Source organism: Artemia sp. Qi Xiang Cuo, chromosome 17 (genome assembly GCF_049724085.1).
Source record: "Artemia sp. Qi Xiang Cuo chromosome 17, ASM4972408v1, whole genome shotgun sequence".
NCBI classification, from domain to species: domain Eukaryota; kingdom Metazoa; phylum Arthropoda; class Branchiopoda; order Anostraca; family Artemiidae; genus Artemia; species Artemia sp. Qi Xiang Cuo.
Window position 1 is genome coordinate 3,487,091 of NC_142810.1, and position 20,099 is coordinate 3,507,189.

The 20,099-nt window shown below is 35.6% G+C and overlaps 1 protein-coding gene across 1 annotated transcript; it reads left to right on the top strand.

Moving 5' to 3' along the window:
- Window positions 1–1,712: 1,712 nt before the first annotated feature.
- On the top strand, window positions 1,713–16,923 carry LOC148941806 (uncharacterized). The gene is made up of 2 exons (XM_089103079.1): window positions 1,713–3,279; window positions 16,741–16,923. The coding sequence occupies exons 1-2, from the start codon at window positions 3,016–3,018 to the stop codon at window positions 16,810–16,812; spliced, it is 336 nt and encodes a 111-aa protein (XP_088959205.1). The 5' UTR covers window positions 1,713–3,015; the 3' UTR covers window positions 16,813–16,923.
- The last annotated feature ends 3,176 nt before the right edge of the window (window positions 16,924–20,099 follow it).

A 20,099-nucleotide genomic window follows, 5' to 3' on the forward strand; every position in this document is an offset into this window, starting at 1 on the left:
ATCCCTTGTGATTTTAGATCTTCACATTGACACTGGCTGTGAAGAGCTTTCACCAATAGAGTGTGATGTCTGCCCTGCAGTAGTTCGTGATTACAGCAATTTTGTTGTTCATTTCTTGGAACACCAAATGGGAGCGACAAGGAAATGTGTCATTTGTTTAAGAGAATCTATTGGTGATATGAGACAACATCTAGTGTTACAAGATCACTTTTTGCCAACAGTTTCTGAACTAGACCTGCAGGAAAATGAATCGGTAGTTTCACATAATCCATCTGGAAACGGCATCTCAAATTCATTAAAATTGGAATTTGGTGAAAAAGGTTTAGACGATACAGAAACATTTTTACTCAGTAAAAAGAATAAAAAATTAGAAAGTCGTAAACGTATACACACAGTAAAAAATATATATGAATGTAATCTATGTAACAAATGCTTTGCTTTACAAAGCCATTTGAAACGGCACCAAACAGTGCATACACATGAGAACTCACTTAAGTGTAAGACGTGTAAGAAATCCTTTTTTTTGACAAACAATTTGAGAAAGCACCAAATAATTCATAAAGGTGAGATCCCTTTTGTGTGTAATGTTTGCAACAAATGCTTTGCTTCCTCAAGTCATTTAAAAAACCATCAAACAGTGCACTCACATGAGAAACCTTATAAATGTGAGATGTGTAATAAATCCTTTGCTTCGTCAAGTAATTGGAACAGGCATCAAACTATGCATACTGAAGAAAGGCCCTATAAATGTGGAGTATGTAAGAAATGCTTTTCTTCACCAAACGATATGAAACAGACATCAAAAAATGCATACTGGTGAGAGCCTATTTGAATGTGAGATGTGTAATAAATTCTTTTCTTGATCAGGTGATTTGAAACAGGCACCAAGAATTGCACACACGAGAAAACCCTTTTGGATGTGAGATGTGTAAGAAATGCTTTTCTTTACCAAACGATATGAAACAGCATCAAATAATGCACACTGTTGAGAGACAATTTATGTGCGAGATATGTTAGAAATGCTTTCTTACATCAATCAAATTGAAACAGCATCAAACAGTAAATACAGATGAGAGGCCATTTAAATGTGAGATATGTAAGAAATCTTTTTCTTTGTCAGTCACATTGAATATCCACCAAATAGTTCATTCTGGTGAGAAACTATTTAAATGTAATTTATACAAGAGAGAATTTCCAGATAAGCCTAATCTGAAATATCACCTAACAACCCATTCTAAGAAGAAGTCTGATAGTTAATAGTTTACATTAAAAACCTCGGATAGAATAGTGATTTTCGTAAACAGAAGTTGATAGACGTCGAATAAAGCTGTTCCATGCAATTTAATTCTCTGATCTGAACTAACTCTTTGCTCTATGGAAATTTCTAGTTTTCCTGATGCTGGACTCGACATTGTCTGACATTGGACTCGACAAGTCTATGGTAAATCGACTACAACTGTTAGAAATAGGTCTGTTATTGTCATTGTCATTGTGTTATATGTTATTGTCTAGTGCCTGGTAAAATATCTATTTGAATGGGTAATTTCAACTGGGTATTCAAATAGAATTCTTCAGTGTTCAAAACGCATGACTATCAGGATTATGAAGTATCCAACAATTTAACAAAAACAAGATCCTGTGGTTCTTACCTTAGCGCACAAAAAAAAAGAAATTGAAATTATTAGTTTGTAAGTAAATTAAGTTCAAAAACATCAAAAAGCTTTACTTTTAATTGGCTTGAAAACCGCAGAAAAAATTGGAGTCCTATCAAAGTAAAGTGTTAATAGTCAATTATATTGTGAAATTACTCAGTGTACGAGCCATATTATAATTGTCAATTTTTCATATTTTTCTCTTACTTAAAAATTTTTTCTTTTGATAATTTTCTTTCGGTGTTGTTTTCGTATTCATTTAAAACACTAAGCAGTTTCTTGCTCCAAGAAATATTTAAGAAATCTCAAAATGGCCTCAACTAAAACACTTTCCTTAAGGCGGCGTAAGTGCATTGTGTAGTATATTAATTTGACTTTATATTTGACTACCTGTGTCCCACTGTAATTATTGTTTACAACACTCGAGTCTTGTTATATCATCGAATTTCACTTCATCTATACTACGAGGGATGTAAAGACAAAAGTCAGACATGAGACAGTTCAGTTTGAAGTGCATGGTAAACTTTTGTCGTCTTATTCACAAGGAAGTCAGGCTAAGCTAAGTTGAACTGAGTCCTTACAAACTCTGAAGGAAGAACCAAGAGCAATTTTGAAATCCTTTTTTTGAATATTCTCAATCTTAGATGTTGGATCTTCGGTGAGACTAGTTACTATATTACTAAATCTTTTAAGTTTAGAAAATTATTTTAGCAGTAATTATTATTTTATTAAATTTATTATTTCATATGCGAGGTCACTTGTGGTAACTTTTTAGTGAATCCAATGTCAATTTTTTAAGCACAAAAAAAAAATGTTTTTCTTAGTTTTACAGCAGAATGTTTTACTACAAAACTTAATCTGAACGAAAACTGCCGATAAAGGACAGAGGGGTGAATATAAAATGTATTTTATTGCCAAAAGTGATCTACAATCAGGGTTATCTCTCTAGATAATCGCCTTAGCGATTGAGGCATTTTTCATTTCTGTTAACAAGCTTCGTGTTACTTTCTTCATAAAATGACGGTGCAAATGATTTGAAAAGAGTTGTGCCGGTTTCTTTGTACTCCTCCTTGCTATAGAAAGGCTGTCTCCAAGCCACTTCCTCATTACAGGGTAAAGATAGATGTCACTTAACGCTAAGTCGAAACTATAGTGGCTGTTCAAAAATGCATGTTTAATAATGGGTGCACACAAATTCCCCAAACAGATCCATAAGTTCAAACAAATGTTCAAAAATGCAAAATTATTGAAGCTATTTCTTGGACCCAAAAGATGCAATGCATGTGGAATTTAAGTGGAAACTAGTTCAAACTGCCGTTGCTGATCTCCTTTCAATGACTGGCTGTGCTGATCTTCTGAACAGATGAAAGCCAATACCTCAAGTGTGTCCCAGCTAGCCGCATCTTTGAATCATCTTTTTAGTGTCAAATTGTTGTCTCATATCAACAATAGACTCTCTAAAACAAATGACACATGTCCTTGTCACTCCCATTTGGTGATCCATGAAATGAACAACAAAATTACTGTAATTATGAACTACAGCGGAAAAGCAGAGAAATCCCTTGTGATTTTAGATCTTCACATTGACACTGGCTGTGAAGAGCTTTCACCAATAGAGTGTGATGTGGTAATACCTGACTCCCTACTATTTAAAGCAAGTTGATACTCATTGATAGCCCTCGGCCTGTTTTACTATATAACTGTAAAGTTGCCAAATGAAACTAGATTACATTACTTTGCTTAAAAAATGAACTTCAGAAGACAAAATGGAAAAGCTTTTATATGTAAAAGGCTACCAAAAATTTCAGTCTCTTTTGTTCCTTAGAGGGTTTTTTTTATAAATGTTTCTACAGCATCAAAGAAATAAAGGTCCGGTTTGTTGTATAATAAATAAAAAAAGAGTTTTTTCAACTGAAAGTATGGAGCAACATTCAAACTTGAAACGAACAGAAATTATTGCGTATACAATGGGGGTTACCTCCTCCCCAACACCTCGCTCTTTGCGCTAAAGTTTATTAGAAGTTTTAAAAAGCGTCTTATTGTTCTAATTAAACGGCCCTTGTGTTTCAGGAGTCATTGGTAAAAAATTGGGACAAAATTCAAACTTTAGCGTAATGAGCGAGGTGTTAAGGAGGGGGCAACCCCTTTTATATACGTAACAGTTTCTGTTCGTTTTAAGTTTTAATGTTACTCCTTACTTTCAGCTCAAAAAACTTGTTTTTTAAATTGAATTTCTGATTGTTTTTTAAATGATGCTAGGAACTCTGGTCCCCCTCCACGGACAAACCTCCTCCCCACGAAAAGATCCTCTAGACAACACAATCCCAGTGAAAATTTACCCCGGACAATTACTCTTAACCGCTCTGTGCGTAAAATTGAGACGGACAAGAGAAAGCAAAACATATAAAAAGAATTTTGTATAGGAATTCGGGCAAATTCCCCCCGTTTCTAATTGTCCCTGACAAGTTTGCGCCCTGGAACCTTCCTTCCCCCTGGCAAATTTCCTGTGGAAATACCCCCCTAAGAAAATTCCCCCCCCCCACCCAAAAATGTATTCCAACATCCCAAAAACAAATACTATGCGCAAACCACAGTTTATAGACAGTAAGCTTATCGCAGATCATTTCTGGTCTTCGTTCTCGGTGCGAACAAAAAGCTCCTCCCACTTATTTCTGTATTAGCGGATTAGTCTGTTATCGTCAATCGCTGAGAAATGGTTACCAAGTGCATTATTCGTAATTGCGAAAGCAGAAAAAAAACTTGGTGAGTCAGCCAAGTGGTTTGCAAGTGTCCCATCTCACAGGTATGAATTATTTTATATACAAATTATGACTTAATCTATTATTTACATACAGTGGACTCAACTGATCGGCCTATGTAGGATTTTATAAAAAGGGGTGAGGGGGTTGATGAAATTTTTGAAAATAATGAATTATTTCTTCTTCTAATAACTGGTGGTGTAGGTGTGATGGTTTCAGGGGCGGATCCAGGATTTTTTTAGGGGAGGGGGGCGCAAAATAGGTTGATCCGACAAATTTACGGTAGGAGCAAGTTTAATTAATGCAAACTTGCGTTAATTTGGTAAATTACGCTACTTTAGACTCATTTAGGGTTGCACCCCTCGCCCCCCCCCCCCCGTGGATCCAACACTGGATGGTTCATAATTTTTTTTTCACGTTATGATGTTTATTTTCTACGTTATTTATTTTCTAGATAAGACTAGTTTCGTTTTCAATCAATGTTTTCATATGCAATGGGCAGACCATTCCTGAACTTTAAACAATAAAAACCTCTGTTTCAAAATCTTTGCACTTTGTGAATTTAGATAGCGATAAGGGTTCCTGATTGAGACCAATTTTAGGATTTGGGTTCTAATTATTGGTTGCTGTGGTAAAAGTTGCCACAATAGCCCTATCCAAGAAAATACCAAACGTCTGTTAAGAAGTGTTTTTCGTAAAATTCTTAGGGAACTTGTCAGAAAATTTTATTTCTACTGATTTTAAGTTTAATATGGCCTTTACTTTTCTTTTAAAAAAAACTTTCTTTTTAGTAAAGTTTTCGTAGTATATATATATATATATATATATATATATATATATATATATATATATATATATATATATATATATATATATATATATATATATATATATATATATATATATATATATATATATATATATATATATATAATATATCGGCGCGTACAAACAGCTCCTCTCATTTGATCTGCCATCAGCGGTCCAATTACCCTGGAACACGTATTTTGGCAGAAACATTCTCAAAATGCCTTTGAAACCAACTTGAGACTTCGAAACCTATTTTTAATTCCTAAAAACATCTAATAATAACATTACACTACTAACTACCGGTTTTCATGTATGTATTGGAATAAATTAATTTAAAATTAGTTTCTTCAAAATTAGTGTTCCAACGTTGAAGCCAAGTTTCGCTTCCAAGAGAAATCTGACTTGTGTACCCGTGAAAAGATCTGACTTCGATTATGTTTATATCTGCAAAAACGTTCTCCGGAGCACTCGTACCCCGGTCCGGGTTTTTATAATGGGTGAGATAGAGAATGATCATACTGCTAATTATATAAACTGTGGCGCAAACAATGGACAAATTCTATAACTTAGACCTGTCCCCTGGGGCTATGGGGGAGGGGGGTCACGTTATACCCAAAGGCTTAGTTTTTGGACCTTTCAACTAAAATAAACAAAATGGCTATCTCAAAATTTTGATCCGACAAATTTGGGAAATAAGGGGCGGGGAGGGAGGGATTAGCCCTCTCCCGATATTCCAGTGCCACTGAGTCGATACGACCACCCCTGGGGGAAAAAAAATAACAAACAAACAAATAAACAAACGCATCCGTGATCTTTCTTCTAGCAAAAAATACAAAATTCCAAATTTTTGCAGATAGGAGTTTAAAATCTCAACAATAGGGTTCTCTGATACGCTGAATCTGATGGTGTGAATTAAGATTATTGATAATTGATATCACTTAACTTTTAGGGGCTGTTTTCACATTTTTTGAAAATCGGGAAAGTTTTTTCAGGCTCGTAGTTTTTGATGGGTAAAATGAAACTTAATGGTTTTTATATATTTGAAATCAGCATACAAATTCAATTCTTTGGATATATCTATTGGTATAAAAATTCCGTTTTTTAGAGTTTCGGTTACTATTAAGACGGGTCGCTCCTTACTTACAGGTCGTTACCACGAACTGTTTGATACCTATTTTTACAATATGACAACCTTGCTTGTTTACCCTGGCTGTCTGCCAAATGAAAGGCAGATATACTATGCAATCTTGACATAGTAGAGTTTGTTTGTCATTGGAAATTACCTTAGCTTAATTTGACTACAAAACAATCCAAAAATATCACTGTAGAAGTTTAAAACCCATATATGCAAATGTTTGGAATTGTAAAAAAACTGGGAACTACAAGGAATATAGAAATTTAAAATATTTTTGCTAGTTTGGGAGAAAAGGAGACGCCTCAAAGGGTGAATTTTAATACCAAAACATCCCAACTCTCAATGAGCCCTCAAATATATAAAGAATTAGTTCTAAGAAAGAGACAAGAGGAGGATGAAGATAGAAATTCATGTGCAACCCTCATGGCCGTATTCAGAACTTTTGTTTGGGGTAGGGGGTATTTTCTCGGGGGAGGGGGAGAAAAAACTTTAAAAAATAAACCAAAAATGATAAATTGATTTTTGATCTCGCATGATTTCTCGGAATATATGGGGTCTACACTGTTTTTATGAAAACAAAGAGCGGCAATAAACCTCCAAATGAGCAGAATTTATTCTGCATAGGAGGGGGAGGGCCCCAACCTCATCCCTACCTCTGCCTCATGGTCTTTGAAACTTCGGAGATTGATCTTTTTATCAGAAATTGAGAGTTCTAGTTCTTTTTTTTTAAAGTGATAGGAAATGAATCAGCTGTTGGGGGGGGGGGTACTTTCACGAGAGATATTTTCAGCGGGATTTTTTTTTGTGCGGGGGGTGGTAGATGCCTAGACCCGTAGACAGTGAAAGGGCGAAGGGAACCCCATTAACAAAGATAAAAAAGGAGACATAAATCTAGCTTTAATGGTTTGTGACATCCATTTTTTTTTTAAATAGAGCTTTTTTATGAATCAGCTTGACAGGCATTTACATCATGACTTTAAAAAACAAACAAATCCAACAAGGTTGAACAAGTGAAAACACTAACTTGTGTTTTACTTAATGATACTGTCTCGTACTTGTAGAATATATATATATATATATATATATATATCCAATCCTCCAATATATATATATATATCCAATATATATATATTATCCAATCCTCCTACCTATGCTGTTGTGCTAAAAAATTGCCCGTCCAATCTTTCATCTCCACTATTAAGAAAAGATTTTATTGATAAAATATGTCCTGAAGCTGCAAATGATATTTCAGAGGTGAAACGTTCTTCATCAGAATGAAAAATTGTCGTAAAAAGTAAACCCGCTGCCTCCTCAATTGCTGACCAGATGAAAAAGTTCTAACCTGGCCTATTAGCCTCTGTTAAATCTCCCGCCTTTATTGGTGTAATAAAAAGCGTTCCGACATAAATGAATGAAAAAGATCTAGTAAAAATTATTCCAAAGTGTGTCAAAGCTTTGCAGTGTGGCAAGTCACGTGTCTACAAGATTTATTTTGAACAACGGAGTGATCTTGATTCTTTTCTGAAAAATTCTGTGAAGGTGGGTTATGAGAAGTTAACTGTCCAGAATTTCATATTCATATCTAGACGGTGTTTCAGATGCCATCAACACGGACATTTTGCAGCTGATTGTAAGAACGCAGAACTGTGCTCTCGCTGTGGTTCCATGGAGCACTCTCCCACCAGGGATAATCCATGTGTTCGGAACATGTTTTGCATTACATGTAAAGAGTTTAATCACACATGTTAAAGTATCAAATGCCCTGGCAACTCTCAAACCGATAAACGGGCAGCTAAGTATATTAATGGATATTCATTTTCTCTCTTGGACCATTAATGGTGATCTTATAAAAAAAAAACCTGTTCTTGAAAATATACTTCATAAGCATGATATTCTTTGTTTGCAGGAACATTTCCTGACCTACCACAGCCTTAGTTTACTTGACATTAGTTCCTCTTTCAAAACTTTCTCGGGTGCAGCTAAACGTAGTGGTTCTAAAGTCAGAGCTTCCGGTGGTATTGCTACTTATGTAGCATCGAATCTTAATTCTAGTGTTTTCTTTTCTTGTGATAGTTTTTTAGCTGTTCGAGTAGTTGTGTGCGTAATAATAAATGTGTATTTACACACAGATTACAAACATGAAGATTTTGAGAGAGATTTCGCTTTTGCAGTTAGTAAACTTAGCTCTTGTCTTCGTGATGTCCTTAAACTGAAAATCCCGTGTTTGATCATAGGTGATTTTAATTGTGATATAAAATGCGGGTTGTCTTCAGCTTCTATCCGTGCTTCTTTACTATTAGGAATATTTGGTGATGATTTTAAAGTTCAACAGAAATCTGCTCAGTTTACTTACATTCATTCTTCCTCTTGCACATCTAACCTCGACCATGTTGTGTCATATAACCTTGATAGACCTTGTGTTGAGGTAGTTTCCAATTTTCAAGTTTCAGACCATCTTCCTATTGCTTCTAGTTTCAAACGGGAAGATTCTCAGATTCCAGTGTTACAGGCTTATACTGTTCACCGGCACAGGCGGTATACTTCTCGCGATTGGAATAAAATTGACACATCTCAGTACATCGAAATTTCAGATAGTATCCTAAACAAGATCCGAGTTCCATTTCATCTTCTGCAAAAGTCTTCTAATAAAGACATTAATGAGGTTAGAATAACTCTTGATATATATTCAGCAGAAATCTGCCCTGCACTTTTGTGTGCTGAAAAAAGGGCAGTTCCTCTTAAAAAAATACGTGTTGGTACCCAAGTTCCCGGGTGGTCAGGAAATCTAGTGTTGTCTAAAGCTTGCAACCATGCTAAATTTTGGTATAAATTATGGAGAGATTGCCTATGCCCCCGTCAAGGAATAGTCAATGAATTGAGAAAAATGACAAAAAAACGTTTTGCTAAGGAACTTGCCCTTCATCGATCTAAAATGCAGACACTTTATTCCGAGAAGGTCAGGAATTCACCTGGTCCTCCGTGGAAGTTATTACCTCGTAGTGTCTCCTCAACTTTGCCAGACCCGAATGACAGTCCATTGTCCTAGTGGTTATCCCATTTTTCAAATGAATTTTCTGAGCCTGATCATGTTTTAGAGTCACAGGTTTGTGACGAGCTCTGCAAATTCATTAATGAATCTCCTGACCTTGATTTTGTTGTTACTTGTGACGCTGTTATAAAAGCCATTTCCCAACTTAAAAAGAAAGCGTCTTGTGGGATAGATAAGGTGAGCACTCTACACATCATTAATGGAAGTTATCTATAGGTGCATCACCTCAGCCTTCTCATGAAAATGATATTCGTTATGGGTATTGTTCAATACTCTGTTTGCGTTGGTCATCTGTCTCCAATTCCCAAAAAAGGAGAATCTGATCAGCTATGTTCCTCTTTCCATCCCATCACCGTATCTACTACAACATGCAAACTTTTCGAGCTTCTTTTTCTTGAAGAGTTAAGACAAAAATGTTACGTTCCCCCATATCAGTTCGGTTTTCAGGCTTATCTTGGCTGTTCTCATGCTCTTACAGCAGTTTTTACTGCCCTCACCGATGCTGAATCTTCGGGAGAAAGTATGATCCTCGCCGGACATGACGTTAGACGAGCGTTCGATTCCTTAATTCATTCGTCCATGCTTCTTCATATGGCAAGGCGAGGCGTAAACCGATCAGTTGTCCGTGTTCTCAGGGATTTATATAGGAATCTAAAAGTGCGTTTAAAACTTCCATCCCGTTTTTCCCTGCAGTCGGCTCTTCATCCTTCCCTATATTATTGCATTAATTCTCGTGTGAGGCCAAACTCTTTGATTCCCTTGAATATGCTTGTGAATCTTCAATACCCCATCCTTGTTAAGAAAGGGACTAGACAGGGAGCTATCACTTCCCCAACCCTGTTCAATAATAGTGTCCTGGAAGCGCAGGCAAAGTGTCTTCCTTCATGCATTCTTGGGAGAATAGATATATCTCTTATTTGTTATGCTGATGACATCCTGAATCTCAGCCGTACGATCCAGCGCATTGAGCAGAATTTCAAAATCCTCAAAGATGAATATTCAAAAATTGGTCTGTCTTTTAATCCTGAGAAATCCGAAGTAATCCTTTTCAATTGGCGGAATCCCTCTACTCCTCTTATAAATATGGACGGTTCTCTTGTTAAACCCTCAGACCATATTACATACCTGGGCCTTCCAATTGGCACATCTATAGGCCACACACGTCGTTTGCTGATTTCTCACGTTGAGCGTAAAATTAGCATTTCTTACGATGTAATCATAAAAAGCAAACTATGTTCTACCCAATATATTATAGCTTCCATTTACAACGCCACAGCCCTTCCTCATCTGCTTTACATTGCTCCTTTCTGGAGATTTTTTACAGTTACAGATAAAAAGCACCTATAATCAATCTTCTTCAGATTTGCTAAATATCCTCTACATTTGCCCTCTTAGACAAGAAACCGTAAAATTATTCATTTGTATAAGCTAGCTGACCCTAATATTAGAATTAATAAATCTCTATCCCGTTTTCAAAGTAAGTTTAATCATCCATGGTCAACAATTTGTTCAAAATAGTTTTTTTATATTAATGTAATTCATATAGTTACTGTTCGTATTATTGTAATGAAGAGTTTTATTTTGTCATTCGTTTGAATTTTTAATGTGTGTTTGTGTCCTTCTTTTTCTTTTTTTTTTTCTTTTTTTTTTTTTTTAGTGATTAATACGTCTATTGTACCTTTTGTAACTTTTTTTTAAGGGCAATAAATGAATAATAATAATAATAATATATATATATATATATATATATATATATATATATATATATATATATATATATATATATATATATATATATATATATATATATATATATATATTCGTTGGGCAACGAAAATATTGATCAGGTGGTCAGCTTCACTTACCTTGGTAGTTTTATTAGTAAAGACGGTGGGACTAGTGACGATGCTAAAAGAAGAATAACCAATGCTTAAGGTGTTTTTTCATAATTAATTTTTTTTTTTTTTTTGAAGTATAGGAAGATAAGTATGCAAAACAAGATTAGAATATTGGAAGTTATAGAGATGACAATTGGTAAAATATGGCTCTGAAGTACGGGCACTGCAAAAAGCGGTAGAAAATTTGCTTGATGTTTTCCAGAGAAATTGCCTACGGATTGTTCTGGGTAACCGGCTGACAGACCGCATTTCAAACATTAGGTTGTACGAAAAGTGTGGTTCAATCCCACTTTCTAGGGCTACAATGAGAGAAATGATAAGATGGTCAGGGCAGGTTCTGTAGATGGAGGAAGACATAGTGCCGAAGATTGTCCTTTCCAGCAAAGCCGTCTAGGGATAAACAGAAAGCGGGTCACCCGACGTTGGGGTGGGAAGATATAAAGAAAGACTTATAGGAAATGAGAACGTCCTGGGAGGGTGTAAAGAGGGAGAATTTGAATCGATTGGGATGGAAGAGGAGCTTGCGCAGCTGTGTAGGTCTCGGTGCTGCGGTGAGTTGTTAGCAGTAGTAGTCTCCTTTCGGCAGTGTGAGGCCCTGGTTGCGAGGTCTTCGCTCTGGTTAGGTTTAGAGATGTGGTTGGACTCAGAAACTTCATAATTTGGCAATGACAATCGGTGACTTCTTACCACAGTTTATGTAATTATTCAGTAAGTTTATCGCAGATCATTTCTGGTCTTCATTCTCGGTACGGACAAAAAGCTCCTCCCACTTCTTTCTGCATTAGCGGGTTAATTTGTTTCCGATTGTTTCCTATAAAGTGCATTATTCGTAACAGCAGTTTCCACTTGTTTCCGATTAGATCACAGTCTGACTTGTCTACCCGTGAAAAGATCTGATTCCGTTTATGTTTTTATATGCAAAAACGTTCTCTGGAACATCCGCACCTTGGTTCGGGTTTTTATAATGGTTGAGATAGGGAAAGATCATACTGGATAATTATATAAACTGTGCTTCATACTTTCCATTTCGTTTTGTGATTTTTTTTTACATTTCCGAAACAGTGTTTTGATTATTGTTTTACAAAAATAATTTTTTTTATCGGTACAGTAATTTTTTTTTTTTAATTATGTATCGAGACTGGTCCCCACAACAGTCTCCAGAAACAACTTACTCTTTGCCAAAAACTGGGTTATACGCCCTAAGTTTAATGCCTTAGAAACGGCGGTCGGTACGCTCTGAAGGTGTTATGACCTTAGTATTTTTTCTGTACCCTGCAAAGGCGTTATGTACTTAGCAATGACGGTCAGTACGCAGGGCTGGATTTACTAATAGGTCCGGGCCTAGGGACGCATAATGCCAGGGGGGACAATAATTTTCACTGAGTGATCTTTTTCTTAACAAAAACTGGACTGATGTAATTTATCATCGAATTGCCAGGTGCACTCTGCTGCCGCGCTGCCTGCTCACAGAAAAGTGATTTTAAAACAACACAGGAAGTCCGTGGCCAAGGATAAACTGTCAAGTTTCTTTCAAGTATGGCAGCTGAGAGGTCGGTATCACCTCTCTCTTTTATCCCTTTTAGCTCCTCAGTTGCGTGCTGTTCAGTGCTACCACTGTCCCCAAGTTTTCAGGGATGACTTTTCCCACAAATACTGATAATATTTTGTTTTTTTGGCTAGATTTGCTTACTCGGTGTAATAAATTGATAATTGATTTAAAACAAGGTTCCCTTGTGTCCTGGGAAACCTGCAAGATGAAAGACCAATTTTCTAGTCATGGAAAACACTCGGACATTGGGGGAAAATAAAAATTCCTGGAAACATTTCAGGTGTCCTGGAAAATAGTCTTCCCTCCTTGTGGATGAACGCAAACGGGTAAACATTTAACACATGCATATCTGTTTATGTTAACATATTTGTCATCGTGGCGACATCAACTGAGCATGCAATAGTGATGCTTGATAAACTCCATTCTGTTTTTCTCAATGCTTGACAAAATCCTTCTACACTGCACCAATCAGGTTCTTCTCCCCTGCCTCAGAGTGTGCCAAAATCCTTGCGCTGTATAAACATTATCTGGACATGCCACTACAAACGCCAGGAAAAAGTTCTGCTGTAAGTTTTCTTTTACATAACAAAGGAGCAGATTGTTGTCAGCAAAATCACCATCAAAGATAGTATGTTTCTTATTCAATTGACTCCCTCTAACTCAGTCACATGACCAAAGTATGTAATAAATGAGAATTGTGAAAAGCAGAGGAGAGAGGACGCATCATTGTTGTACTCAGGAATTTACCTGGAACCATTGCATCAGTTTTTCAGGAATTTACCTGGAACCATTGCATCAGGCCTCCGTCGTCTGTTGTTACAGCGCACAGCTGGCCATTATATTAAGAACCGATAATTCTAATAATTTTTACAGAGAGACTGTAATGTAGTAATGTAGAGGCTGTTATTCGAAACATTAATTCTATTAGTTTTTACTGGGAGGCTGCAACGTAGTATTATCCATAGGAATTCTCTGTGCACAGAATCGAAAGCCCTTAAGAAGTTGGTTAACGTTATTAATATTTCAATTTGCCTCTTGATGGATTCATCTCTTAGTATTCTTAAAGTAAAAATCCTACCTGCAGATGATCTGCCTTAGCAAAAACGTTCTGTTAGTCTCTCAGGATCTTATCAATTCTCCATTGAATACGATTCAGGAATGTTTGGCAAAGGATTTTATTTCCCTTGGACTATGAGATAATACCTCACCACATGCACATATTGTATTTTGATTTTGTTCAACACCGCGCTCGCCATTCCCTAAAAGTTTTGCCTTCATACCCTTTAACATTAGCAATAGTTGTAGTCGTAGTAGCATTAGCAGTAGAAGCGGTGGGAGTAGCAGTTGTGATGCCAGTGCTAAAATTATTATAGGTAGTTTTTGTTAATTAAACGTGTCCTGGTAATTTTGACTTAATACCCTAAGCTGCTCCCGAGATATTAGTGATACCAGTACTCTATTTTGATAGCCAGCATTCATGTAGTTTGTTTTGATTTAGTTCCAAATTCCCCCTCTGCAACCCCTTGAAGTCTTACCCTATTCCCTTTGTCTAAACAATAGTATTACAAGTTGCAGCAGAAGTAGTACTAGTTATAGAGGTAGTAGTATACACATAACGCCCTTTGTTAGTTCAACAACTGTCTAAACATCCCCTGAAAGTTTCAATTTAAAACTAACCTTTTAGTTATTTCAACTTCCCTCTCGACACACCCTGAAAGTGTCAACTTAATGCTCTAAGCTGTTCATGAGATATTGTTGTACCATCCTGCTTGTAACCTGTGTACAAAAAGCGTTTTTTTTAACATCTTCTGAAAATTTCATTTTAACACTATTACACATAGTAGAAAGAATAGACTAGCAGTAAAAGAATTAATATCTTTAAGTAGCATTATCGACATTGTGCTGTTTGGTTATTTTGACATCCCCCTCACTCCTTCCTGAAATTTTAAAATTAATATTTAATTTAAACCTTATGTTTTGCTTAATACCCATTTTGGTAATTTTCGTCAACTTAATCGTTTTTGATTTATAAAAAATAAAAAACGACCAGTAGAATTGTCCGTATCATTTGTCTTAGTATCATGGACATAGTGCCTTTTGGTTAGTTCAACATCTCCTGAAGGTTTCACCTCAAGACCCTTAGCTTCAGTAGTAGTAGCAATCGTAGTAGTAGTAGCAGTATTAACAGCAAGTTAGACCTAGCGTCAATATGCCAACTTAATACTCATTCCCCTTGTCATTCCCTGAAAGTTTCAATACCCCAAGTTAGTCCTCAGATACGTCCTTTTGGACAATTTTCATTTACATCTTGTGTTTTGATTTAACTCAGCACTCCCCTCAACATTTTCTGAAAGCCTCTTATACCACCCTTTGCCTTTGTGATGGCAGAGTGTGGTTGTTGAAATTGCGTATCATCAAAGCTAATAAGACCGCAAACTATGAACTTCTTCCAAAAGGGAAATGCTCTTTCTGTCACTTATCATTTCTTTTTGCAATTTTTATTTTATTTGTGCTAAACATATTTCAAAAATATCAAACTATAAGTTCCAATACGCAAGCTCTCATATCCAGCTGCTTAAGATGACAGCTGCAGCCCAAGCATCCTGTTTGTAACCTAGCCCTTCACTTTTGACAAAAGGTTTTCTTGTGAATTATGTTTTTTCTTATAAATAGAGTTGGGATAATTGTAGTATCCTACTTATATACCATATTGCTTTACTATTCCATTTAATTTTTCAAAAAACTTTTAGCCAATCTTTAACCCTTTAGTCATTATTCCAAAATGCTACTGGTACATTGCCCCCCCCCCTGGAACTTGCACCCCTCCCGACCCTGGAACAAAACAAGTTAAAAATGCCAATTAAACTTAGTAATGAGTTGGTTGTTCCTGGGAAAGGGCCGGTGGTCGTTTTTAGTATTTCCGATTAACTAGAATCTTAGAGATTGTTTTTTGCCAGAAACTATTACGTTTTGTTCGAAATTTGTGTGGGGGGTAGGGGATATGAAGTAAAAAGTTGTTCCTAATTTGTGGTATTTCGTGGAAGCTTTTGCGGATTGTTGGCTATACTAAGGTTCTGAGTGCTTCCCAAGAGGAAGTCCGAATAAATCGAAGATGGAGGAAGCGTTAGAAAGGCTAAGCTAAGGGGGGGGGGGGAGCTAACTTTATATGTTGAATTTGAGAGGTGGCTTAGTGGGGACTATTTGGTATGGAGTTGACATTTTCACCAACTTCAGAACAAATTTATGAATGGTGAAATAAATAAAAAGGCAGTGTATGCTATCGTTTTGTCGAAACGGCTAATCTACAACTTTCTCAGGAGCAAAAAATTAATATGAGTAGGGCTAACAACTCCTCAAGACCAGAACTTGATTTGCACTTTACTGAAAGCTAACTACATTTTATATGTTTTCACTTTTTTTACTTCCGGGGGGTGGGTATTCTCCTAATTCCCTTTTAAGAGTCAAAAGTGATGGAGGTAAACTAGGCCCGCTCTCCAACTACCGCTCTTCTCGCCAAACGCAAATATCACAATAATGTGTTACATTATTAAGTTAGGCCTTTCAGGGTAAGTTGTGGTGGATCTTGAACTAGCCAGAAGACACTATCATTTATATTTTAAAGGAACTAATTGCATTCGAAGTTCAAAGTTTGAGTACCCCTTTTAAGAGTCAAAAGTGTTTGAAGTGCAATCAGCCCTCCTCTTTAGCTCCTTCCAAACGCTTTCAATCAAAATTTTAAGATAGCCATTTAGTTAGGCATAGCTCAACGGTATTGTAAATAAATCTTTATGGATAGTGTGTAGGTTAACTAGGTTAACCCCCCCCCCCCCACACTCACACAGTTATGCAATTTGCTTGTTATGCTTAAAAACCAAATGTTTTTTTTAGATTAAATCAAAACGCACTGTGTGTATGCTCGTTGCAGCTAATACATCTCAGCAATGTTCCAAGAAAGACTGAGGGTATTAAGCTCAAACTTTCGGAGCTACTTCTATTACTACTTCTGCTCTTAAAATTTAACTAAATCAAAAGTGTGTAAGTGTATCCAAACTGTCAAAGAGCATAGATAGAATTTTTGGTAAAGGTATTAAGTTTTATTGTTCAGGTAACTAGAGGAGGTATGAAAATAAATCAAACACTATTTGTTTCAAGATTTTTAAAAGGGTAAAAATTGTTGAAAAAGTTTCTCCTGGCCAAACTATTAATTCTTAAAAAAAAAAACGGAAAAGATTGAAAATATTACTTTTTATTCCCTGAAAAAGACTGTGTCAATATAAAACGAACAGAAATTAATTAAAAAAACAACTTGTTTCAAAAAACAAATTTATAAAGGAAAAGTAAAGAACTCCATTAAACTAAAAATGACCAAAACTAGAATCAAATAATCTACCAAGCGTAAACTACCACAAATCAGCATTAATAAATAAATGAAACCCAAAACGAACAGAAATTATAATAAATAATTGAGTCAAACTCAAAACGAGCAGAAATTAATATGGGTAGGGCTCAAAACCACTTCCCAAAAATGCCTTCCAAAGGCCAGAACATAATTTGCACTTTGCTGAAAAAAAATTGAATGTTTTCACTTTTTTTTACTTTAATAATTAAAAAAGTATTAAGACTTAAAGGAATAAATATCAGAATATGTATATTAAACTGTCATTCCACAGTTTTTTTTTTGTAAAGTGCAAATTATGTTCTTATCTTTAGAAGACACGGGGGTCGTAAGCCCTACTCCGTTTAGTTTTTGCTCGTTTTTACTTTGACTAAGTTATCTATTGTAATTTTCAGTTCGTTTTGAGTTTCATTTATTTATTAAGGGTGATTTGAGGTAGTTTTACATTTGGAAGATAATAAGACTAACTCGTAGAATTTGACAAGGCTTTCGTCCGTAAAACAATAAGAATTTGTTGATTCCCAAAGCTGACTATGCTTTCAAAGGAGATAAACCTTTTAAAACATTTTGTGGTCATATGTTTTTAGCTTAATTTTGATGATTTTTCACTCGTATTTTGTTTTTCTTAATTTTTTTAATTTGGCGGCCGCTACTGTCAAAAATTGCAGAAGGTAATAAGGAAGTCTTTTCGACAAAAATTAATTTGCGGGTTTTTTTTTCTAAATTTTTAACATACTAATGGTGTGTAAATTTCCTTTGAGCAGGTATAGATCTGTCTCTTGTTAAAAAAATAATTCCAGCTTTATTATAAGTACCATAATGGAAAAGATCTGCAGGCTTATTCGAAGTGAAATAACAAGCTGGGCACTTAGTTAGAATTAAGTACTCATTTTTCCTATCTCTTGAAAATGAGCTTGAAAAGTAATTCGTTGCAGTACCATTTGTTGTGTGTGCATTCAGGGATTTGGACACTGCTGGACCAAATCAGAAAACCCTTTGGTAGCAGTTGAAGTGTCTTTAATTTTTATAATTTATTCATTACTTACAGATAGTATTTGTTACTATTAAACATATTGACATTTTTCGCAAGGGAATTTCGTACAGGGGCGGGGGGCAGGGATTGTGTGGCAAATTTTTACTGGGAAGAAAAATTTATGGTAATTATTTCCTTTCAGCAGGGATCAAATTGTCTGGCAAGATTTTTCCGCAAGAAAGACTGAAAAATGTCTGTATATTTTCCAATAGCAACTACCATCTGTAAGCAATGGAAAAATCACAGAGCTTGTAAAGGTACTTTAATTTCTATTGTGTGGATCTCTGATTTGTTTGTAGTTATGGATGGAGGGAGATATCTCAAAGGGTGCATATTAATACCACAACATCCCAGCTCTCATTGAGTCTTCAGATAAATACCGAATTAGTTATAAGGGAGAGTCAATGAGAGGGTGGAGGTAGAAATTTATTTATAATTCCCTTGTAGTTCTATACCAAGAGCTATCTTTTTGCTCAATGATGTTGGTTTTTCCACGTTTTTTTTTTATATAAAACATAAAAATTTTTTGTTGTCAAGAAAATCGCAAAGTTGAGCAGTCTTTCTGCTTGTTTGTATGTTTTGAATAATTAAAGTCGGTGCTGGAGCTTTGTTGATATCAGTCTTTCATTTAATTTTTATAAATAAAGAATATTGTCTATGGTGAGCGCACTAGCAGAGGGAACACAGACACATGGAGCCATCAACTTAGTTTTACACAAAAAAAAGAGCACAATCTCTTGAGCTAAAGACAAAATGACGGAAAGCATGTTGTAAGTTGTTAGCTCCTATGATTAAAAACAACTTTCAATCAATCTTATTAATTAATTTCTTTTTTTAATGTTATATTTCATTGCCTATAAAAAAACAAGCCTTTAGCCAGCGAAATGGGGTTCTTGTATGTCATCCCGCCATCTAGAAGATGTAGTGCGTCGCAGAGGGTTTTGATGCACCATCTACATTCAAACTGTTTAGTATTAATGGTGTGGCTGTCGAAAAAAAAAATCATATCCGTTTCGGGATTTGTCGGATTTTCAGCAAAAACTGATATTTGTCCAGTAACTTCGTTTTTTTTATGAAGAAGAATTTTCAAACTTGTCAAATTGGCGCTTTGTTCTGTTAGCGATTTTTAAAATCCTCTACGCTAGATGGAGGAAGGGAAACCTTTTAAAGATTTGCACATATGTTTTATATTATTAGTCTTATTTTGTGTACCTTGTTGTTCAAGGAGGGGGACTGTCATTCCCCTATTTAAGATGTTCCACCATGCAGATTCCAGTGTTACAATTTCCAGTTTGATCTGACGCCATTTGAAAGGAGTTTTAGGTTTTTTTTAATCACCGTAAATTTCTTTTCGCAATAAACTTTTACGTTTAAGATGAACATACGTAATAGTTACCATTTCTGAATCAATGTTAGATGGCAATTTTTTTTCACTTGGTTGTTTTCCTCTAAACGCGTTTTTTAATTTTAAGCTACGGCATTATGGGCTTTGGTTCTTGGTTTTTCAATAGCAGTAACACTAGAAGAGAAAACACTTGAGCGTACAACACCAGAAAAAAATGCGGAAAATTAAAAAAATGGAACATTATGTAATGCTAACATTTATTTTTGAGTAGTTTAATAGACTTTGGGTGGTTGATAACTTGCCAGCTGCATCTGAAATGTTACAATTGGTAGAAGATCGCCTTGAGCATACTCAACACGATTTTCTGCTTGCATTTGACGGTGAATTTGTTGCCAGAACAACCCTACCAGAGCCAGCACAATTCTCAAGCAGACTCACTTCACTCACTAGTTCTGTTGTGGGATTTCCCCTAT

Excerpts from the sequence above, each read along its gene's own strand:
- LOC148941806 (XM_089103079.1), top strand. The coding sequence starts at position 3,016 with ATGAAAGCCAATACCTCAAGTGTGTCCCAGCTAGCCGCATCTTTGAAT. Across the intron at positions 3,280-16,740 it reads CACCAATAGAGTGTGATGTG|ATTAAATCAAAACGCACTGT; the intron begins GTAATACCTGAC and ends TGTTTTTTTTAG.